We start from the raw sequence: 25,131 nt of genomic DNA, 5'->3' as shown, positions 1-25,131 counted from the left end.
GCCGCTCGCCCCGCCCCCCCGCCTGGTATGTACATTCATAATGCACAGATCGTAGTAGGGACGTCATTGAGAGGCGGACGGCCGGCCAGAGGCGGGACTTTTAAAACCTGGGCTGCGCCCTCCTCCTTCCCCACGGCGGCCATATTTATTTTCGGCAATGTTAAACCATTATCGGCCGAAATGAGATAGGCTCATTTTCGGCCGATAATTTCGGTGCATCCCTAGTACAGATATATAGCCTTTCAATATAGAAAGTGTTATTACACGTTTGTAAATTTTATGTATATTTATGGAACTTGGAAACACAGTCCTTGTTTATTTTCTACAGTACATTCATCATCAAAAACATCATTGGACAACAAATAGCTCCTGATGAAGCAGGTGGTTCTGTGTAATGCATAGACCATTGACACTGTACCCTCAATTATGTCCATTGTATTGTATTTTTATGTCTTTTTGATATGCCAAGAATTTTTGTAATAAAATACTGTTGGAATTTTAAACACATTTATGTTCTGTATACTCACTATTGGAGGCATAATTAAAGTCCCAACTATAAGTGCTCCTTTGTTTATCTGGATGGGGTAATCACCCTGATGTGTTGTGTTCTGACAGCAGGGAGCACTCCCCGTTGTCAGAAAACCATGATCAGTGCTTCCCACTATAGCCAGCAAGCACTGATTAAGTGGGAAAAACCTGACAGGCTGGTCAGTAGATCAACTTTTGTACAACCAGGGTGCCCGAATATGGATTGACGTTTGGCCATACCACTGTATGGGTTAATAGAGGCTTGCATATTACCACACTAACATAATGCCCGTAAATTCCAAAACATTGCATTACACAGGAAAAATTAATAATTCAGGACAAATAAAAAGAAATTCTGCTGTGCCAGTATTGCTTTGGAATGTATATTTACTGAGGGTACATCAAAAGGAAGTCAATCTAGGTTCTAGAATTATGGCAGCAGCCAACCAGTTTGTTTACCCAAACAGCAATAGAAGATTTCATTTAACCTAAGCACACCGCTTACACAAATGCAGCTTTTATACAAAAAAGGTACAAAACATCTCAAGAGATACTTTTAGTATGTGCATAACAGACAATGAGGAGCAACTGCTTAACAAAAAAAAAAACATGCACAGTATACCAAATCAATTCATTATTTGCAGTGGACAGTTTATGGTAAACCTGGGAACACTGTGGTCCTAAAGCTGGTGAAGAAACGGCATGCCCCCATGTGCCACGTGCTACTGGTTGGCTTAGTATACTAGACCTTTTAGTGGCCCAACAGCTGGAGAACCAAGCAGCACCCAAGATTTATTCATATACTATGAGCACAGAGAAAACAGTTCATGTATTGCTGGAAAAAAAATAAGGCCTTTTAACAACAGCGTGGTGCAAAGAGCAACAACATTTTGCAATATATAGCATCATACTGGGGGGGGGGGGGGGGGGGGAAGCAGTTAACAGTAAAAACAACCAGAGTAATAAAAAACAGTTTGATTGTTTTAAAGAATCCATGGTATTGCAGCACAGAACATTACTGAGAGGAAAAGAAGCAGTAGACACTTGGCTTTTTTACAAAAACTGGGGGGGATGGGAAGTTGCCCAGGTTGTGGTCATCAACTCAACTTCAGTTTTTCTTTCCTCCAATTTTCATAAATCAGCTGTATTGTTTGGGTTTGAAACCTACCCTACAATTGTCTGGATTCCTCCCCCATCTATCATGCATGTTACTAAAGCAGAGTTAAGGAGTTAGGTTGTTGAGTTGGTGCTCTTAAGAAGTTGGCAGGAGGGGACACTGCACAGGGAAAAAAAATATGGAGTAAAGGCATTTAAATATTTTGTAGCCATCTTCCGCTATCCAGCTTCACCACATTTTTGTCACCTAACCTTCTAGTGCTGCATTGGTACCACACATAATAGATGCTTCCCTTCAAAATATACTGCAGAAAAATAAAGCAAGATCAGTGCTTAACTGTTCTTATAGCCCTAAAAAATTTAAAGTAAGCCTCCAGCCAAGGTTCTTTGGACAGGGTATAAATTGTTTGATCCTCAGATTTTCACTGTCGACTGTTTCGGTGCGCGCCAACCCCCCCTGCACTTAAATTCTAGTGACAGTGTCACTGGCTCCCCAGCAAATTCTCCATATGAATATATAGTGAATGCACTCCCACAGAGCATACCCAGCAGTAAAGGGAGAGCAATAAAAATCTAGCAGGACAGCAAACATGCCCCCATCCAAAACTAAACTTTAACCTGGAGTTGTACTTTAACTAAATATGCTGTTTACACATTAGAAATGTATTCAATGCAAACCTAAATGTAACAAAAAAGTACCCCATACTGTATGGATTTCTGAAAGGCTGAAAAAGTTAAAACAGATTTTGGTTATTTTAAATGTTACAGTATGACCTAGCTGTCAGTTTACAATCTAAATGGGAAACTTTCTCCAAATAGAATGTGACATATCAGATGAGTAACACTAGAAACTTCAGCAAAAAACCAAAATGTTCTTTTTGCCCTGAAATAAGCCACAGCAGGGCTAAAGAATAGTCCTTCCACTGGGCAATTGAGGCTAAAACTGCATTTTAAATCAAATCGGACCAATTTTAATGCACATAAAAATGCGTCATCTTACAAATTGTTTTGCAATCCAAACTGTACAAGAGCTTGTAAAACAAATATAGAAAACAAAAAAACAGCAAATGTAAAAAGAGTGCTTAAAACTAAAACATGAGGTTGTGGTGCCAGTGGATGAAGGTTACAGTTTTCTTATTGCATTGTCAATGTCAGACATCTGTTGCTTCAGCTGGCTCCACTGCTCCGGATTTAATGAGATACCTACAAAAAAAACACAAGCACATCCATATTTACATCACAATTGTTAGAAAGGAAAGAAAACAATGTCTCCATGGGCTGGTTCACCTCACTTCGGTGAATATTTTACCAAATACCGAAATCTGCCAGCACTGAATAACTCCAGCACATAAACACACTTAGAACATGGGGACACAACTTGACCCTCAAATGTCCAGAATTTTTAAATATCTATATAAAAATAAACAGGGCATGTGAACAATGCGAGTAGTGCTGGTATTAGAAATCTGCCAAAAACAGGTAAATGAGATCACACTCGGGCAGATCTACTTTTATTACAGACAATTCTCAGCTACACATTACTTTCATGGATGAAGTCCAGTCATTGCCTTCTGCCAAGTAAAATCAAAAAAGTCATTGTTTGTTCAACAGCACAGCAAGTCAGGTGTATTTGCTTTTAAACCACTTCAATACTGGGCACTTTCACCCCCTTTCTCCCCAGGCCAATTTGCAGCTTTCAGCGCTGTCACACTTTGAATGACAATTGCAGTCATTCAACACCGTACCCATAAGACATTTTTTTCATACAAATAGAGCTTTCATTCTGTATTTAACCACCACCTGGGTTTTTTAAACAAAAAAAAAAAAAAAAAAAAAGCAAAACGTTGTTTGTTTCAGTTATAAAATTTTGCAAATAACCTTTCTTCATAAATTTAGGTCAAAATACATATTTCTAAATTTCTTTGGATGAAAACAACCTAAGTCCCCATTCATATTAGGTCGCTCCGACTTAGGGGGCGACCTGTGAAGTCGCTTGCAGCGCGACTTCGGTGCGACTTGCACAGACTTCACATAATGGAAGTCAATGCAAGTCGCCTCCAGGTCGCCCCCAAGTAGTACAGGACCCTTTTTCTAAGTGGGAGTGACTTGTGTCGCTCCTATTCGAACAGCTCCTGTACTGCACGACTTGTCAGGCTGACCAAGTCGCCTGACAAGTCGTGCTAGTGTGAATGGACACTAAAGCAGTGTAAATTTAGTTTGTGTGACAGAGGAGGACGCAATCCTGGGAGGACATCAGATCATGTCCTCCCAGGATAACAGGGCCCCTGCTCACCTGCCATTACAACAGGCCAGGTGGGAGGGGGTTATAGAGCTACCTGTTTTGACAGCATCTCAGGGATCTTTAAGCTGATAAAAAGTACATACCACCCCAGTCAGATGGTAATAGCAAATACAGGACTCCCACAGACTCTAATCTGTAACAACCTACATTGTCCACATGCTCGGATTTGTTTATTTTTTAAAGGATTTAAAAAAACGGAACATTTGAGGGATAAGTTGTGTCCCCGTGTTTTTATGTGCAGGGGTTATTCAGCGCCGGCTGATTGAGACAATATTTGTTAGAAAGCAAACAGATTTTCACACCCAAGCAGCATAACACGAGGTGAATGTGCAATGTGTGGCAATTCTGAGCCCCCCATTGAGCGCAAGAGCACACACACAGTAAAGCAGTGCAGCTGCCTTTCATTTACAGAAGTGAATGCCATTTGCATTGTGGTGCACTACACTGGCCACAAATCGTGCAGGCATGTATATGTTGCGCATTCTGGCTTTTTAAGGCCCACTGAAAACGAATAGGATGCCTTAAAGTATACGTACAATACAATTTTGTTTTTGGGGTCATTGAATAATAAAAAAAAAAAAAAAAAAAAAAAAAAAAACCTTCTCATCTTCGATGTACCCAGTCACATGTGCAACCCAACCTTGCTCTGTTAGATCAGTGTGAACCGTGATGATATCATGCAAGAATGAATAAAATAAAATTTCTTTTACAATAATATGTGTAAAATAAAGCACACTTTAGGGCCGGTTCACACTGAAGCAATGTTAGATCTTGCATGCGATTCGCACCCCACTGCTGTGCAATGCAAATTCAGCCATACAGATTGTATGGCTGAATTTGCCTCGCAATCAGACCATACTCATGCAGGACCCTGTTTTAGGTCCGCATCAGAATCGGATCGCATGGGTGTCCACACCCAATGCGATTAGATTCCTGTCCAAATTGACAGTTTGCACTGCGATAGGCGAACTGATCTGGGGGTGTCATTAACTTTGTATTGACACTCCCAGCAGTACGCATATGGCAGTGTGAACTGCCTGCGAAATGGGTGCAATACGAGAACCCGCAGTCGATTTGCAGGGTTCCCGCATCGCACTAATGTGAACAGAGCCTGAAGGACATATTTTAGATTGAAAATGACAACTATAGTAAAACAATGTTGAAATATTGTAAACCGATTCATGTGTAATTGTTTAGAGAATTATATTAGCTACACATTAAAAAAAAAAAAAAAAAAATGATAAAGGGCTTACAAACCAAAAAATTAAAAACACTGCATTTTAAATGCACATAAGTGTGAATGCAGTGAAAACCCAATTTTTTTTAATTTAAAGATTTAGGAGCAAAAATAGTTGCCCAATGCACATGTGTAAGTGCAAACTATACAAAGGAACAATGGGGGCACAATATCTGGTGCAGCGCTGCATAAAAACCAATCAGACTCCAGGTTTTTTTTTCTCTTTTTTTCAAAGCTTAATTGAACACGCAGAAGCTAGAAGCTGATTCTCTACCATGCACACCTGTACAGGATTTTGCACTCTTGTTTTAGTCAAACCCCAATATGACAAACATTCAAGGTAAAAAACTAGCGCTCATTTAACACTTAACACTATGTCTGCCATCTGCTTTAGGTTAAGCTCACAACTATGATTTCCTCAGCTTGTGTTTACAAGATACAAGGGTTAGAACCTCTGTCAGGCTCCACTGGAGAGATTACCCCTCACCTATTGACTTGGTCTCTATGGGCCTGAACAAAACTAAGGCTAAAACTCCCCAAAGCAACCACATGCCAGGATGTTGTTCTCTCTCTCATCATACTACAAAGCTTTCCCATTGCTTGTGTCCCTCAATAAGCACCCAGAAACAAAACCATTCTAGTTCTTATCTGTTCTTTTTAAAAAGTACATTTCGGTTGGATTTTAGCTTTCCCAGAAATAGTTTAGGCCAATTTTTTAAGCAGACTGGGAGCACAGTCTTTATTCAAATTAAAAGTATAGAAGGTGACCTCAAACCAGCAATATTTCCTTGCGAGTGTCCAGTGGCTCTGACCCATTTCATTTCTTGAGTGCAGGTTAGTAAATAAAAAGCGAAAGTGTTAAGAAAACTTAATGCCCCGGCTATCTTTAAAACCAAAGTCCGCCATCTGCAAAAATGTATCCCACATTAATTAAGAAAAATGTGCCATTTTAATGTATCATCTTCTGCAGGGAGAATACAGCAGTTCTATTATTGCCATTACCTTTTCTTCCAGGCTTCATTTCTCCTTGCTGATCCATGAAATATTCTCGAATATCAATGAGAACTTTCCCTTTGAAGTCCCGAACGCCGACATATCTCATTTTGCCAATCTGTTAAGAAACAGTTTATAAAAGCTTTGTGAGTGACAGTAATGGTACAGCATTCAGGGTCCATTCGCACCTTTAAAACGGAGCTATTCACAGAGTCTAGGCATTGTTTTAAATGGTGCTAGTACACATCCATGAAAAGTATGCATAAAAAACCTATAGAAGACAATGGTAGTGCTGTAAAATGTTCCACTGTTAATGCACAGAAGGATGCATGAAAAACACACTGAAAAGAAAATGTGAATCCAGTCTTAAATGTGAATTTTAAATTGGAACCCTGGACTGGTACCCCTTATTGCCCACCTGCACTGTATGCTAGGAAGCAAAGGGCATGCCCACATCACAAGCGTGAGGTCGCCATCTGCTGGAAAAATGAGGAATAAGATAATTCACCTTACCTCATCCTCCTCTAGAGCAGTGTTTCTCAACTCCGGTCCTCAGGACCCACTAACAGGCCAGATTTTAAGTATTACCTTGGGGAGATGCAGACTAGAATTTTGCAATCACTGAGCAGCAAATGATATCACCTGTGATGTATTGCAGTTTTTTTGCAAACCTGGCCCATTAGTGTGCCCTGAGGACTGGATTTGAGAAACACTGCTCTAGACAAAACAAGCATTTAAAGTCGTTGAAAAGTTACCCTTTAACCAGTTCTGGACCGGGACAATTTTTTGTGATTCGGCAGTGCTTTAACTGACAATTATGCGGTTGTGCGACGCTGTACCGAAATAAAAATTGATGCCTTTTTTTTTTCCCTACAAATAGAGCTTTCTTTTGGTGGTATTTATTCACCTCTGCAATTTTATTTTTTGCACTATAAAACAAAAAAAAAAAAAAAAAAGCAACAATTCTGAAAAAAAATTATATATTTTTCCCATTCTGCTAGATATACATATTATACACACACACACACCAAAAAAATTACACGCAGCGTATTTTGATTGGTTTGCATGAGTGCCGGGTCACACTTATGCGATGCGGGAAGGCTGCGAATTCACAACCTGTTCCCGCATCACAAACGCACCCCTGGCAGTTCACACTGCCATATGCGATGCGCTGGGGGTGTCAATGAAATGTTGACAACCCCAGTTTGATCGCATATCGCAGTGCGATCTTACAGTTCGCACAGGATCGGATCGCACAAGTGTGAACCACTGTGCGATCCGATCCTGATACGGCTGAAAAAAAGGGTCCTGTGCGACTTTGGTGCGGGTGCAGTGCGAATTTAAGCCATACAAAGTGTATGGCTGAATTCGCACCGCACAGCCGATCGCATGTAATGAAGGAGCAGTGCGCTCCGATATTACATGCAAACGCCGCAGCCGCAAGAATGTGAACCGGCACTAAAAGTTATCACGTTTACAATCTAGGGAAAAGATTCATGCCATTTTTATTTACTAGTAATGGCGGCGATCAGTGATTTTTAGCCGGACTGCAACATTGCGGCGAACAGATCGGAACCACTAAATGACATTGACACTTTTGGGGGGGGCAGTGACATTACTACAGTATTCAGTGCTAAAAATATGCACTGTTACTGTAATAATGACATTGTCAGGGAAGGGGTTAACCTAGGGGTGATCAAAGGGTTAATTGTGAGCCTAGGGGAGTGTTTTCTAACTGTGGGAGGGACTTGTAAAATGATCAGAGACCTGTGATCCTTTCAGAGAGATTGGTCAGCTGTGTTTACAACTGACTGTTTCTCAGCGGGGGAGCGATCCCGGGTGCCCGGCAGCAATCACGGCTGCTGTTCCTGTGGATGGGCATGCCCGCTGCCTAGTGGGGGCGGAAACGCACTGCGGTTTTCCCCCCAGCACCACTCCCGTGAACCGACATACCAGTATGTCGGTCTATTCGCGCAGCCGAGCCAGCCTGCCGCAGTATGTATGCGGCGGGCGGGCGGCAAATGGTTAACCTCTTGAATAGCAAGAGATTTACAAGATGCACCTAGCTAGACAGATGTTATTTTTGTGGAAGTGTCCTGAGAAAAGTACCACAGCTACCAAAGCCTGGCTTTCTTCTGAAATTACTAGTTTCCTGGTTGTGACCAGCTTTATTAGTTCAGAGGCATAAACCTGAACAAGCAAGCAGTAAATGTCAACTCTTCTGCATTTGCCCAGCTATGCAAGCCATAAATGAGCTCTTTAGTCAAAAAAGAAATATTAACATCTAAAAAAAAAAAAAAAGGTATATGAACGGTTCCATCTACCAAAAGACTGGTAATTTGTCTTGCAACTACCACATAGCCTAATCAAAGTGTTACTAAAGAGCCTGCAGTTACTATCTCTGGTCTTCCATAGAACATGCAATTGTTTTAGTAAATCTAAACTCCTACCTAAATACCTTCTCATCAGTATACTGTATAGCAGTCTTATGACTTCTGTAAGTGTGGTTAAAGCTTGTAGGATTTTTCATTCTGCACGGAGCTGTCCTATTAGGATGCAGGACCCCTGACCCTCTATCTGGACAGTGCTGATTAGCCCTGTGCTAATTACACGCACCTTCGGCAAAAAAAAAAAAAAAAAAAAACACCACTCTAGCAACACACCCCAAACGGATCATGTGCAGCTTGTCCTCTGGCTCTGTATCATCATGAAATATATTGGGGACAGTGGAAGAAGGTGAGGTCAGAAGACAGGATCAAACAGCCTTTTTACACAATGTAGAGGATTAACCCCTTAGGTTCCGCAGTGAGTATAACAAGCAAGCTTTACTGCATATACAGACTGATTTTTACTGTTGTGGGTTTATTAACACTAACCACTTCCAGACTGCCCACCGTATATTTACGTTGGTACTCTAACGTTTAATACTGGTGTTATTACAGCAAGTAGCTGCCATAACCCTGGTAATTTTCTACACCGCCGGTGGTCCTCTTTCACATAATAAGTAGTCCCAGTAGCGAATTCGCTGCAGGATTACGTTTATGGACAGCGGGAGAGGTGTCCACCCCCCTCCCGCCGCTTCCCATCATTTTCCCACGCTTACTGGAGTCATCGCTAGCAGGGAAACAATCCAGTCCTTTCAGGTCCTAGGCTGAAGTCAAGTGAGGGCAAGATGGCCCCCACTCGACTATGGCCTTGGAGGACTGGAGCAACATCATACGTCGCTTCCTCTTAATGGTCTTACAGGGCTTTTTTTTTTACTGAAAGATTTTTTTTTTTTTTTGCGCTTGTTAAGTGTAGGATGTGAGTTCGGAGGTCTTTTTGACCCCAGATCGCACATTAAAGAGGACCTGTCCTGCTTATTTCTATTACAAGGGATGTTTACATTCCTTATAATTAAACATATTGGACTAGGTGGGACTTTAAATGAGACCCAAGCTGGTGTTGCCCGGCGTCTCCATCCCTATAACAAAAAACAAAAGGAGGTTGAAGGATTGTATGTTTAAGCAACCAGGGATGGAGACGCCTTGCTTACAGCTTGGTGCCTCATATAAAGTCCCACTGTGCGATTTTCGTGCGTTTTTGGTGGATGCAGTTTTGATTTGACCTTAGTGTTTTCCGTATACAGGGATGGAGACCAATAGCATGTCCTGCTTGTCTTACATAAAGTCCCAAGGAGGAAATTAGGGATTTCAAAGGCAGTGAGCTTTACAGGCCATGCCCCATACATAAAATCCCTTCCTATCTATATACTGCATCCACCAAGGGGATGGAGGTGTAATGCTTTTCAGCTGGTCTCTTCCAGTTTGCACCATGGTTATAACCTAATTATTTGAGTCTTTGAGTCAACAGCCAGTCATGGATGAGGACGGGTTGGGGGGAGGTTGGGCTGTCTCCCTCTCACCTGTTCCCCCATCCATCCATTAGCGGCCATGTGCCTCCAGTGTGAGGACACTAAATTAGGAGTGTTAGGACTGCAGATATAACAGGGTGCCGTGAAGTGGCTCTGCAGCTTTCACATGCGTTTGCAAATGTGTGTCAACTAAACCCCTGTTCTTTGTACCAAGAGACAGGTTTCATTTGGTTGGTGACAGACTGGAGGGAGGGGCTGGCTGACTTTCATGCACCTCTTACAATCCTTCAACCTCATTTTACATTACTTCTAATAGGAATAAAATTTAAAAAGGGGACAGCATAAAAAAAAAAAAAAATATTTAAAGTCCCCCATCCCTCCAAGCTCAAGCGCAGAAGCGAACACATACGCAAGTCGCGCTCACATATGTAAATGGTGTTCAAACCACACGTGGGATATAGCAGCGATCATTCGAGCAATAATTCTAGCCCTGGACCTCCTCCAACTCAAAACTTGTAACCTGTTGCCTATGGAGTTTTTTTAAGTACCAATGTTTGTCATTTCACAAGCTTGCACAACTTTGAAGAATGACATGTTCGGTATCAATTTAATCGGCGTAATATTTTCACATTATATGAAAAAATTTGGAGAACGTTAGTGTTTTCTTAATTAAAAAAAGTGTTTTTCCCAGAAAAATAGCATTTGTTAAGACCGCTGCACAAATATTGTGACACCAGTGTCATTAGTACATTGACTTTAGCACTGATCACTCTCACCGGCCTCCAAAAAGTGTCAGTTTCCAGCCATTAGTCGTAGCCATTACTAGTAAAAATAAATGCTATATAGTTTGAAGACGCTATTAGGATTTTTTTTTTCTTTTAATCAAAAATTTGTAGCAGAATAACATATTGGCCTAAATTTATGAAGAACTTTTTTTTATTGGATAGGTTTTACAGCAAATATAGATTTTTCTTCAAAAAAAAAAAAAAAATGCAAAAGGTGATCAAATGCCACCAAAAGAAAGTTCTGTGGGAAAAAGACAATTTCCTTAGGTACAACTTCTGGAGCTTAAGTGGTTAAGCATTTCACACTTAACCGCTCTATATAATGATTGTGCACAAAGCAGCCCAGCTCCTCCTCTTCTCTAGTCCCCCCCCCCCCCGCCAGCGCCCCTGGCTCCTCCCAAGTGCCTCCGGAGCAAAAAGCTTGCATAGGGGGGCACCCAAGCAGGCTCACTCCCAAGCCGCTGCTATGTGTGTGTCCATTCACACTCAGAGCCGTGGCTCGGCCCTGCCACCTATCACCACATTGGCTCACTGGCTGTGACCGATGGCTCTCCCCTAATGGCTCAGCCAATGAGGATTGCAGAGTCCCCTGAGAAATGAGGCTCTCGTGCACATATCTAGATCACAATGGAGCTTAAATATTGGGGGGACTGCTGCAAAGAGAAGGTTTTTTATGTTTATGCATACAATGCATTAAGGTAAAAAAACCTTGAGCCTTTAGAACCCCTTAAGGCATTTTAACGCAGTAACCTTGTGTCCCCTACTCAATGGAAATGTGTCAGTATCATGCTACTGTGGGAATTGAATCCTCTGCAAAGTAGAACAGTTCAACTATACAATTACCTGTTTGTCTGGCATTAGAGGCTTCTTAAAGAAATTAAAGTAGAACTATAGGCAAAACTATCCCCCCCTCCCCCATTTTGGGTAGAACAGGGTATATTATAACCTCTGTCAGAATTTCCTTTCACTTCCTGTCTCATAGCTCAAACAGGAAGAGAGAGGAAATCATTGCACATTAAGGAAACTTGGGGACCCCCAGGTCACCAGAACCAAATGTCTCCATTGAAAGATTCTCTTTACTATCTTTTCACTTTCATTGATAACAGTACACAAGACAAATGAAGAGGGTGAATCTCCCAGACTGCAAACCTAATAGGTGTTTAATTCATCTCCACTCTTTCCAAAACTAAAGGTTTTGCCTTTAGTATACTTTTTTTTTTTCTTACCTGAAACATGTTGTCTTCTGGATCATTGTTGCTTTGTTTGGCAGATGCCTTAGAACTTTCACCTGTCTTCTGTTTCTTTGTTGGCTTCTCCTTCTCTGGTGGAGGAGGTTGCTTTTTTCTCTTTGCCTGAAAAACAATAGAAGGATTAAGACAAACCAAAAGGCAGCCAAGACTTTGCCAATTACTGCTGGCACACAAACTGACCATACAACATAGCTTCATGGCATTTACCAAACAAAAGCCTTTAGAGGAAAAAAAAAAAAAAAAATAAGAACAGGAAAATGGTAATCCGCTTCCAACTTTCATTTCTGCAGTTTAGACTAAAAACATGGCTCATTGATCTAGCAGTCAAAAGCAGAAATGGAAAAAAAATAGGATCTCTTTGCTGTGAAAGTCAGAACAAAAAGATAAAAATTAAAAACAAACGTTTTTTCCCAATGCACTAGTAGCTCATAAATTAATCGACCCCCACCAAATGTGTGCCTATTAGATGTAGACACCCAAATACACAGGCTTTACAGCTGCTGTCAATGACAGCTTCAGTCTTTCATTAGAATGTGATCATTTTAGCAATGACATACAAGCTAAAGGCTTCATAATAATGTTTCCTACTTGCAGAGGATATTGCACCCTGTAAATACTTTAATGGCCTGGAGTATAGTATTAAAACAATAAATAAATGAACAAAAAAACATCATGTGGAAAACCTTATAAAGTGATATATAAAAAATGCGCTCAAACACTTTATATGTGCAAAAAATTAATAAATGGATATCCGATATAAGCCAAAGTGCAATATGCAAAAAATACATGAATAAATGATATCAGATAAAAAACATAGTGCAAGTGTAATAAATCAATACAATGTGGGATAACGAATATAGGAATGGTGTAAATAGTCTCTTGATTCCAAGATGTTCTTAATGGCACAGTTCTTCATGTGTCTCCACACCTCTACCAGATCAAGACCACCCAGTGTGCACAAACCCCTTAATTACAGGGGGTCAGTTATAGCTGTAGCTTACAAGCTGTTGATACAAGGTAATGGCAGGCCAACGTTTAACATGGTGTTTGAGATAAAAGGATACACTTACATATAAGTTTCTTGCAAACGACAGAAATAAAAGCCGCGGTTTCCAGGTGAAGAACGCCGCTTCCGCGTTCCACCCAGAGCCGGAAGTGGCGTAGTTGAGCGATTACGATCCAACGTCCCAAAGCGTTTCGTCAGCATGTAGCCAACGTCATCAGGGTCATGTCCCATGATCTTAACAATTGAGGCGTATCAAAGCAGTGTTAAACATGAGGGGTGGGAACAGTAAAAAATTCCCAAGCTAAACTACAGCCAAACAGGCAACAGGAGCTCAACTAAAACAAAATGGCACCCACCTGAGGAAGAAAAAAAAAAAAAAAAATACACCCTCAAAGGAAGACCAGGCCTGAATCACCTTCTGTCTGATCCATCTGGAAATGGTCGCAGAGGAAGCCGACAACCCTTTCCGAGGCCCATCTGTAAGCATAAATAGGGAGCCTGACTTCCTAAAAAAGACTCCGTAGCTGCCAGGTACACCCTAATTGCCCGAACCACATCCAAGGCAATTTCCTTAGGATGTTTTTGCCGGGGACACAGGGGAGGCAACACAACGTTGTCATTTAAAAATAAATCGAGACAACCTTTGGAAGAAACGACGGACAGGGTCAAAGAACCACCTAGTAAGGTGAATGACACGATATTGCTGCCAGTTCGACACTGTGCGCACAGAGATGATTGCCATCAAAAAAGCCACCTTCTGAGACAGCGTAAGCAAGGGAATCTCCCAAAGATTCTCAAAGGGAGGTCCCAAGGCAACAGAGACTGCACTGGAGAAACCAAATGTCGAACACCCTGAAGAAAGGTACACACCAGGGAGTGTGTGTCCAAGGGTCGTTGGAAGAAGGCCGTCAAAACCGACACCTGGACCTTGATGCTACTCAAGGCCAATTTCCCCCCCCACCCCGTTGAAGGAAGGTCAAGATCCGAGCAACCAAGAAAGAGCGAGGATGCACCTCAATAGATTCACACCACGCGATATACGTTTTTCACGTACAATGGTAGATCCTCCTAGAAGTAGATATCCTAGCTTTTAACAGCGTTGGAATCACTGATTCAGACAAACCTCTATCCTTTAGCACCTGGCTTTCAACAGCCAAACCGTCAAAGCCAGTGACTGTAAAGCAGGATGGAAGATTGGCCCTTGGTACAGCAGATCCTCCCTAAGGGGAATCTTCCAAGGACGTTGGCGACCAGCCCCACTAGATCAGTGTACCAGGCCCAGGAATGCCAGTCCAGGGCCACCAAGATGACCAGAATTACTGCTGCCTCGATCCTGCATAGAAGTCTTGACAGAAGCTTGAGAGGGAAGGCGTAAATCAGACGATACTGACCACCACAGGGACACCAGCGCGTCTGACGTTCGCTAGAGGATCCTGTGACCGTGCCACAAACCTCTGTACCTTTCTGGGGGGGGGGGGGGGGGGGGCTTTGATCCCCTATCAATCCACCCTGAGGGACTAAAAACATCTTATGAGCCGAGGAGGGGGGGCCCATGTCTACGACGAGGGTTCTTCCCTCTAGTAGCCTGCAGAAAAGACCTTTAATGAGGTCATCCAGGGTAGCACCAAACAGGCGATCTCCTTGAAAGGGAAGATCAGTCAAGGCCTTTTGATGTCTGTTCCGCAGATCAGCATTTGAGTGAAAAGACACACCGAAGGACCACTCCCAAAAGAGAGCCGAGCCAGTAGGGGAGCCGCATCCAAAGAGGCATCACATATATACTGCAACCCCTGTACCATCTGGTCTGCTAGCTCAGCAAAGGCAGGGGGGAGCTAACCCCCTCCAGGTCACTGTGCAAAAGTTTAGCCCATTTGGTCAGTCTATGACACCAGGGCAATGGTGAATATCAGCCTCAGTGCTGAACCAGCTAGGGTGGACATATTGCGGGCCACAGCCTCCACCTTCCTGTCAGCTGGGTCCTTAAAGGCCGGGGACTCTACACTTGGAATCATCGTTGCCTTGTTTAATCTGGAAAACAGAGGGGCCACCACCGGTGGAACAGTCCACTCCTTAAGAAGGGACTCCTCGAAAGGGTATCACCTAGCAAATTGCTTAGGGTCCCCAAGGGGGCGCTTTGGTTGTCCCCACCCTTTAGTGACAATTCTGTCAAAATAGGAGGGGAAAGGGAACACCTTTGCCACTCTGGATGGCTTGTGAGTGCCAAAGGGAACCTGCGCCTCCGTCGCAGCTGTGTCCTCCATCTTTAATACGGAGGTAGTCGTGGATATCCCTCTAGATGCAAGCAGCATCCGGTACCGGCCATTTGTCTAATTTTTGTTCTGTCTTGTCTTCAGTTACTGTTGCAGTGACTATGTTACAATATTTTGTGTTCTATATTCACGTGATAATTTATCCAATAAATACAATTTAAATTAAGAACACTTGATAGAATTTTCTCCTTTTGCCAATTCTGAGCCCACTCTATAACCACATTGTCCCGGGGTCTATAAAAGGATATTCTTTGTTATGCTGGCTCACACAGATTAATGATGGCACTGTAGAGAAATAATCAACCTAACCCCATTAATATTTTTGTGTGTATGTGGGTAGCCAAAAAATAAATAAAAATGGGGGGGGGGGGGGGGTATTTATGTGCTTGGGTGTAATTTTAAATGTAATCTTTTTTTTTCCCCATCAAAGTCCCCAGGAGTGTTTGGAAGCCATCAGCCAGGTATGGAACCTAGCAATAAAAAAATTAAAGCAATGTGCCAAAACGAAATCCTTAAAAGCATAGACCAAACTTTTTATTGCTAATGAGAAAAGTCAGCACACCAAACTAATGACCCAGATAGAAAGTTTACCGAAGTCCCATATCAGCAACAAGAAAACCTCTACATTTCAAGGGTATTGTGGCAAGCAGTAACTGTAGGCTTCAATGAGCACTAAGGATGATAGGGTTACGGACAAGAAGATATGTTTCAACTGACAAAAAGAGGTTAGAGTTTTTTTTTTTTTTTTTTTTTTTTTTAGGAGGTGCCAAATCTATCATGTTTGAAGAACCCAGACCTGGTTTTCATAAAACATCTCAGTACAAAGAACATGCGTGCCCTTGCAATGCAGTAGTCCTGGGACCAAGGTTTCCAAATTTCTGATGAATATGATTAACATTAATAGGAATAACATTCACCCCCATGGTGCTGCCCTCTGCAAAGGATAAACCCGGGGATTCATCTGAGCATTCAATGTAAATAAAATCTATTTATAAAAGGTGTAGTAGTTTACTTACCTTCTGGTCAACCTCACTATCCGACTCGCTTCCTGATGAGCTTGAGGAAACCAACTCCTTTGATTTAGGCATTCTGCTGAACAACAAAAGGGAATGGTTATTACTCCAAACACACTACCCATGCACTTTGTCAGAAGAACAGCTTATTTGGTTCAACACAATATAAAAGAAAGTTTCTACATGGCTTCATCCCCACTGCAGCTCTAACATTTATATGCAACAAATCTAACTTTCCTCTGCCTCAAGAATCTGATTTTGGATCACACCCAGTGTCCGATGGTGGTCCCATTTTCCATCCGTCTGGTGGATCAGATGGAAACGGTCAGGCAGTCCATTTCCATCCCAATTTCCTGATAGAGGAGAGTGGGACTGTGTCCGCCCTTAGCAGGATCAGTGGAGCGATCCCCACTGAGCAAGCGGAATCCGTAACACAGAGGCACCAGTGTGAAAGGACCCCAAGCCCAGGATGACACTGAACTCGCACGATTTCAAGCCGGCATTTCAGTCCGACTTCGGGGGCGATTTCACAGACATCTGCGTGGGTTCCTGCAAAGATGTCTATGGAAACCCCCCCCCTCCCCCCCCCCCAAAAAAAAAAAAAAAAAAAAAAAAAAAAAAAAAAAAAAAAACCGCCAACAGTAGTACAGAAACTACTTTTGGGAATCAGTGCGGTGCCACAAAGTCGGCGTCGCACCAATTCAGACGGTGCCATTGCCGGGAATTGGCTGATTTTACGTCAAATCGGACCAATGTTAATGTGGGCATAAAGCGGTAGTATACCGCTTTTTGTGATTTTTAACTACAGGTAAGCCTATAATAAGGCTTACCTGTAGGTACAATTAATATCTCCTAAATGTGCACGGTTTAGGAGAGATTTGCACTGAATGCAGCCGCTGACGCGAGCGGCGCATGCGATCTGAAGGTACAGCGGACCTTCAGAGTTCCTTGCCGGAAAAAAAAAAAAATCACTCCAGCGCGCATGCGCGGGAGTGACGTCTTTGCGGCTCCGGTCAATCACAGTGCCGGAGCCGACGAATCATGTCCGCTCCCACAGCGGTGTCCGGGGGTCCGTGACGGGGCTTCATTCTAAGGTGTTTCATAATGAGCTAGTATGCGATGCATACTAGCTCATTATGCCTTTGTCTTGCAGAGTTTTTTTTCTCCCTTTGAGTATACTACCGCTTTAAGCAGACTCCCTCAAACAAAAACATTTTACACCATTCTAATCCCAACTACCTTCCACTGTTTAGAAAGCAAACATTTAGGCTCGATTCACACTAGAGCGACTTGTCAGGCGACTTGTCAGCCTGACAAGTCGCGCTCCCTCGCGGTCCATTGACTGCTACAGGACCCGTTCTAATAGGAGCGACACAAGTCGCTCTGACTTAGAAAAAGGGTCCTGTACTACTTCGGGGCGACTTGCATAGACATTCATTATATGAAGTCCATGCAAGTCGCGGTGCACGGGACTTCACAAGTCGCCCCCGAAGTAGTACAGATTCGTGCCGCTGCAGTGTGAAAGGGGTCTTAAAAATTTGATTTGGTTTAACTGTTCATTTTTTTCTGTTCGACCCGCCCCCTGCCTTCACTATCACCTAAACAAGAGGATGTTTCAGTCTTTGCCTGCAGCCTCCTGGGATACTGAAGTCATATCTGAGCAGGCATTACTTTTCACCATGCATAGAACATGTTAACCAGGGCTTGACAAATTCTTTAAATCCGGGAGCCAGCTATTTTTTTTTTTAAAAAAGCTCCCCAATTTTTTTTTTAACTAAACAGTGAATTTATCCTTTAACTCTTTCACAGCCAGAACAGTTTTTGCACATGTTTAAGAAAAAATAATTTAAGGCCTGAAGATGACATAAAACCCCCCAAACATTTTCAGAAAGCAAACACCCTAGAGAATAAAATAGTTGTAGTTTGTGTGCCACGCGATATTACTGCAAAGGTCTATAAAACAAAACGCTTCAGAAAAAAAAAAAAAAAAAAAAAAAAAACACACACACACACACACACACACACACACACACACACATTAAAAGTTAATTTTAGGGGGCACATAAACCCAATAAATTAACCAATTTTTTACTAAAATATAAACGCCAACGTTGCACTGAACAAATAGATACCCAACACATCAAACCATAAGTGTGTGTGTGCCTGTGAAAAGGTAACAAATTTCAGCACCCTATATTTTCCAGAGGACGCATTAAAAGCTCCTTGTAGTTCATCAGCAGGTCTGGTGCTAGAATTATTGCTCTCATTCGGGCGTGCGCGGCGATATGTAAAGCCCCTTACACACGATCAAATTATCGAACGATCTGTCGTCCGTTTTTTGTGGCATGCTAGTCTGATGTGGAAAGTGAAGAGGTTTTTTTCATAGGAATTTTCCCGTACGACAGAATTCTACTTCAGAAGTGATGTCATGTGTTGGATTGCTTTGTATGTGTTCTTTCATCTCTGAGCATGCCTAGTCTTGCTCTTAAGATTTTTTTCCGTCAAAATCTGTACTAATGAGAAGAAAATCGGACGTTGTATTACGGATGACAAAAAATATATAGCCTGCACGTCAGGATTTTGTCAACCGAAAAGTCGGAGTTGGCTTTCGAAAGCCTCATACTAACAATCCGAAAATCGGCAGATCGGTCGTCGGACGAAATTTCCCTACAGATTTTCTTACTGTGTGTACGGGCTTTTACATGTGTATCGCAGTTAAGGTTTTTAGGCATAGGCACCCCCCGAGTTTATGTTTATGTGGGGGCTCAACTTTTCTTTTGGGGGGGGGGGGATTTATGTGCCTGGGTGTAACAAAGTTTTTGCAATTAAAAATGTCCCCCCCATTTAATGTTTTTTGGTGACAGGTTCTCTTTAATGAGACATCCAGGATACCGAAGACCCCCCCTCCCCGCCCCACCCCAGATGAGACAGCCAGTTCCCCATGACAGAAGGAGGAAGATGGTGGCATGGGACAGGGCCTGTGTTATTAGAACAAAGAAATCAAAAGGTAAAAGGGTGAAGTGGCACATTTGTATTGGGTGAAGTTACTATTTAGCCCAAGTTGCAGAATGATCTTCTTGACAAGCAGAAAGGTGTGCCAGCATAGCTTGTTAAAATTAGAAATTCTTTGATAGAAAAACCAGCAAACATGTAACTGAACTACATATTTTGTTATCGGTTCTTTCACATGTGAAATAAAAAAAAACACCCAAGTTCAGGTTGGCTTGGCTTCATGACAAAGCATGTGACATGTTGTGTAAAACAATGAAAGCCAAAGAGATTGGACTCTAGAGCAAGTCATTTTTCTACATCAGTTCATATAGCAAACGTGTTCCCCTTGCTTCTGCAACCGCATGCAGAGCTAGTGATCTAGTTTGCAAATAAAAGCTACAAAAAGGAATATTCAAACAATGACACTCTTCCTTTATGAAAGACAGACACCGTCACCTACCTTGCCCTCTAACAGATGGTAAGCTTTACTAAGCAGGACCCATATTAATTTGTTTATTACAGGTATTTATATAGCACTGTCAATTTACATATTTCACATTTACATCAGTCCCTGCCTTCAAATAGCTTACAATCTAAGGTCCCCAACTCACATTCACACACATACTAGGGCCAATTTAGACAGGAGCAAATTACCCTACCAGCGTGTCTTTGGCGTGTGGGAGAAAACCGGAGGGCCTGGAGGAACCTCACAGGCACAGGGTAGAACATGCCTGCTATAAAAAACATCCAATTAAAAAAAAAAAAAAAAATTGTTGAAATTTAGGCCAATATGTATTCTGCTATATATTTTTGGTAAAACAATCTTAAGCGTATACTGATTTGTTTATGCAAAATTTATAGTGTTTACAAACTATGGTATATATTTACGGAATTTTTTTTTTTATACTAGTAATGGCAGCAATCACCAACTAATAGTGGGACAATCTGACACTTTGTGGGAACCAGTGACAGCAATACAATGATCAGTGCTAAAAAATATGCACTGTCACTGTACTAATGATGCTGGCTGGGAAGGGGTTAAACATCTAGGGCGATCAAAGGGTTCAATATGTGCCTAACCAGTGTTTGTGTGTAAAAGGTGTGCTGCCTTCACTAGTGGAAGAGATGGATTTTATTCCCTGCTTCCCAGGGACACAAATTCCAATCCTTGCATGTCAGAACAAAGATCCGCCTTGTTTACATAGGCAGATCTCTGTTCTGTGTTTTACCAGTGATTGGCGGGTGCCAGCGGACATCCAGTGCCCAGCACACACAGATCAGCTTCACCACACACACGCCCCCTGTAGGTGGAAGTGCAAAACTACGTATATTTACACACACCAGATCCTGCATAGGAGGGCCAACCTGTAGCTGCATATCTGCTATAGGCCAGTCTGGAACTGCTTGAATTTGGAAAAAAGCTTTCTTTTCAACTACCAGAGGTGAAAACAAGACTGACTATACAGAAGTACAAATACTTTGGCAGGGAAAGCAGTTAACCGATGTGTATGAGCTGTTCATTTACCAGTAATCCTGGAGTTCCCCTTGAGAAAAAAAAAAAACAAACAAAAGTAATTTGCATCATGTGGTTGGCAGGCAACAACTAGGGAGGGGCATCAATACACAAAAGCTTAATATATATTAAAAAAAAATAAACACGGAGCATCCCCACCCCTCTGGTTTTAATGGACAGGATCAGATTGGACGCCGGTGTTCTATCAGAAATCCATGCCCTCGTCATTTCCGGTTCAGATCATCTGTGGAGTCCCCATGCATCAGCTGTAGCCGCGTCACACATCGTAGTGCTCATGCAGCGGGCTTAGGCAGCAGGCAGGGAGATCTCTTAAAACAAATATCCATCCGATCTCCATGCCCCACACTGCACCAACCTGACAAATGGACAATCCGATCTCCATGCCCCACACTGCACCGGCCCGACAATATGCCCACTGTCCATTTGATGGCTATGTCCCACATTTGATGATTGTCCCGTTGTCAGGTCGGTGCAGTGTGGGGCATAGAGATCGGATTGTCCCATTGTCAGGTCGGTGCAGTGTGGGGCATAGAGATCGGATTGTCCCATTGTCAGGTCGGTGCAGTGTGGGGCATAGAGATCGGATTGTCCCATTGTCAGGTCGGTGCAGTGTGGGGCATGGAGATCGGATTGTCCCATTGTCAGGTCGGTGCAGTGTGGGGCACGGAGATCGGATTGTCCCATTGTCAGGTCGGTGCAGTGAGGGGCATGGAGATCGGATTGTCCCATTGTCAGGTCGGTGCAGTGTGGGGCATGGAGATCGGATTGTCCCATTGTCAGGTCGGTGCAGTGAGGGGCATGGAGATCGGATTGTCCCATTGTCAGGTCGGTGCAGTGTGGGGCGTGGAGATCGGATTGTCCCATTGTCAGGTCAGTGTGGGGCGTGGAGATCGGATTGTCCCATTGTCAGGTCAGTGTGGGGCGTGGAGATCGGATTGTCCCATTGTCAGGTCAGTGTGGGGCATGGAGATCGGCTTGTCCCATTGTCAGGTCAGTGTGGGGCATGGAGATCGGCTTGTCCCATTGTCGGGTCGGTGCAGTGTGGGGCATGGAGATCGGATTGTCCCATTGTCAGGTCGGTGCAGTGCATAGAGATCGGATTGTCCCATTGTCAGGTCGGTGCAGTGAGGGGCATGGAGATCGGATTGTCCCATTGTCAGGTCGGTGCAGTGTGGGGCATGGAGATCGGATTGTCCCATTGTCAGGTCGGTGCAGTGTGGGGCATGGAGATCGGATTGTCCCATTGTCAGGTCGGTGCAGTGTGGGGCATAGAGATCGGATTGTCCCATTGTCAGGTCGGTGCAGTGAGGGGCATGGAGATCGGATTGTCCCATTGTCAGGTCGGTGCAGTGAGGGGCATGGAGATCGGATTGTCCCATTGTCAGGTCAGTGTGGGGCATGGAGATCGGATTGTCCCATTGTCAGGTCAGTGTGGGGCGTGGAGATCGGATTGTCCCATTGTCAGGTCAGTGTGGGGCATGGAGATCGGATTGTCCCATTGTAGGTGCAGTGTGGGGCATAGAGATCGGATTGTCCCATTGTCAGGTCGGTGCAGTGTGGTGCATAGAGATCGGATTGTCCCATTGTCAGGTCGGTGCAGTGTGGGGCATAGAGATCGGATTGTCCCATTGTCAGGTCGGTGCAGTGAGGGGCATGGAGATCGGATTGTCCCATTGTCAGGTCGGTGCAGTGTGGGGCATGGAGATCGGATTGTCCCATTGTCAGGTCAGTGCAGTGTGGGGCATGGAGATCGGATTGTCCCATTGTCAGGTCAGTGTGGGGCGTGGAGATCGGATTGTCCCATTGTCAGGTCAGTGTGGGGCATGGAGATCGGATTGTCCCATTGTCAGGTCAGTGTGGGGCATGGAGATCGGATTGTCCCATTGTAGGTGCAGTGTGGGGCATAGAGATCGGATTGTCCCATTGTCAGGTCGGGGCAGTGTGGTGCATAGAGATCGGATTGTCCCATTGTCAGGTCGGTGCAGTGAGGGGCATGGAGATCGGATTGTCCCATTGTCAGGTCGGTGCAGTGTGGGGCATGGAGATCGGATTGTCCCATTGTCAGGTCGGTGCAGTGAGGGGCATGGAGATCGGATTGTCCCATTGTCAGGTCGGTGCAGTGTGGGGCATGGAGATCGGATTGTCCCATTGTCAGGTCAGTGTGGGGCATGGAGATCGGATTGTCCCATTGTCAGGTCAGTGTGGGGCGTGGAGATCGGATTGTCCCATTGTCAGGTCAGTGTGGGGCATGGAGATCGGATTGTCCCATTGCCAGGTCAGTGTGGGGCATGGAGATCGGATTGTCCCATTGTCAGGTCAGTGTGGGGCATGGAGATCGGATTGTCCCATTGTCAGGTCGGTGCAGCGTGGGGCATGGAGATCGGATTGTCCCATTGTCAGGTCGGTGCAGTGTGGGGCATGGAGATCAGATTTTCCCATTGTCAGGTCGGTGCAGTGTGGGGCATGGAGATCGGATTGTCCCATTGTCAGTGCAGTGTGGGGCATGGAGATCGGATTGTCCCATTGTCAGGTCAGTGTGGGGCATGGAGATTGGATTGTCCCATTGTCAGTGCAGTGTGGGGCATGGAGATCGGATTGTCCCATTGTCAGGTCAGTGTGGGGCATGGAGATTGGATTGTCCCATTGTCAGGTCAGTGCAGTGTGGGGCATGGAGATCGGGTGGATGTTTGTTATAAAGGATCTCCCTGCCCATTGCCGCACATGCACACTAGGATGTGTGCCCGACCATTGCAATATTATCAAATTTCCCTACCTATTCCACTCATGAGCACTACAACGTGTGATGCAACTACAGCTGATGCATGACGAATCCACGGCAGATCTTTACAGGAAATGAGGAGGGTTTGGATTTCTGATGGAGTAGGGAGATCTGATAGAACACTGGCAGGTGTGAGCCTGCCACTCCATAGAGAGCATTGGGTGGTCCCATCGGGTGCGCCAGACAGACTGACCCCCGATCGGGTGCGCCGGACAAACAGGCTGACCCCCATCAATCTGCTGGGGTGTAAGGGGCCTTTTATGCAGCTAAGAGGAAATTCATCACTGAGTGAAAGAAAATACCAAATATTGGGCTGCCCCCGAAACAGAAAGAGGGAAATCTACAAGCAGGGATCCCTACACTTCCTGTTGTGGGTACAGGAAGTGAAAGGAAATCCCCCCCCCCCCAATGGGACAGATGACAAAAACCTGACAGGGATGATAACCCTCCATTAGTCTTACATAGAAAAAATAAACTGTCATTAGTTCTACTTTAGTTTCAATTTTTCTCACAGGTTGGATTCGTTGCACTTATCGATGTTTTCTCAGCTGACATTCCGCCATATTTTTTTCTGTCATCCATAGGCAGCTGTTCTGTAGCCATATCTGCCCCCCCCCCCCCAAATGTACCACATCTGCCTCATCCCCCTGCTCCTGTATGATATCTGAGGAGGCTGCATTGGTATGAAGGAGGGGGGGAATTAAAGACATTTTATTCTTGGGGGGGGCAGTCCTTTGTTCTGGAGGATGACACACAGCTGGCACAAGCAGCTGCCAGGAGTCTTAGGACTCCTCCTCACACGGCTCTCTGAGGAGCTCTGTGCCCGACAAGCGCCATCTTGCCCTCACCAACATGTCCCCGCGGCCTCAACACACACTGCGCGCTCCCGCCGGCGGTAGAACACACCCGCGCCACGAGCGCTCCTCATGGACGGCACTGCAGGCGCGAGATTATCCCCGCGAGACTCCTTCCCGCCCATCGTGAGGTGAGAGTGTAATCTACAGTGCGCGCCCTGCACCCCACTTCCCTCCGTGTCGGAGGAGGGTGACCCCCGTTTATGCCGCCTCGCCCGTCCCTTTCATTGTTAGAGGAGCACTCACCTACCTCCTTGTTCACACACGCTGCTCACACTCTGTGCTACCGTCCCTGACAGGAAGTGACGTCTCGGCGCCTATCTGTGCGCACCGCCTGTAAAGAGGCGGGAGTGACGAGGTGACGTAGGAGCGGCGGCCATATTGTGATTGGCGTGCAAACGTTAACGTGGTTGGGTGCGGAAGCCATTTTGTGGTTGGCTGAGAAATAATATTTGTATGGAAACAATATTGTGGATGTCGTAAATTGAATGACTTATAAACTTTTGAAGTTACTATGGATGCTATAATGTGGTTGGTGTAGAAATAATAGTGTTTGTACACCAACCACAATGTGACTTTTACGCAAACCACAAATTGGCTTCCATAACAATTGCTCTGTC

At 44.1% G+C, this 25,131-nt stretch overlaps 1 protein-coding gene across 3 annotated transcripts; it reads right to left on the bottom strand.

Moving 5' to 3' along the window:
* Window positions 1-2,532: 2,532 nt before the first annotated feature.
* SUB1 (SUB1 regulator of transcription) lies at window positions 2,533-24,840 on the bottom strand. 3 transcript variants are annotated; one of them, XM_082251868.1, is made up of 5 exons: window positions 24,758-24,840; window positions 16,357-16,432; window positions 12,041-12,166; window positions 6,186-6,294; window positions 2,533-2,847 (listed from the first exon to the last, which is right to left on the bottom strand). In XM_082251868.1, exons 2-5 carry the CDS (start codon window positions 16,426-16,428, stop codon window positions 2,768-2,770), a joined length of 387 nt encoding a protein of 128 aa, XP_082107994.1. In that variant the 5' UTR covers window positions 16,429-16,432; window positions 24,758-24,840; the 3' UTR covers window positions 2,533-2,767. The 3 variants fall into 3 exon arrangements, with proteins under 3 accessions (XP_082107994.1, XP_082107993.1, XP_082107992.1); XM_082251867.1 differs by having other exon boundaries at window positions 24,762-24,840; XM_082251866.1 differs by having other exon boundaries at window positions 16,357-16,429; window positions 24,762-24,840.
* Window positions 24,841-25,131: the final 291 nt, after the last annotated feature.

Source organism: Pelophylax lessonae (genome assembly GCF_965119305.1).
Source record: "Pelophylax lessonae genome assembly, chromosome: 1".
Taxonomy (NCBI): Eukaryota; Metazoa; Chordata; class Amphibia; order Anura; family Ranidae; genus Pelophylax; species Pelophylax lessonae.
Note: the sequence above shows the minus strand (reverse complement) of the source record. Positions and strands in the feature narration are given on the sequence as shown.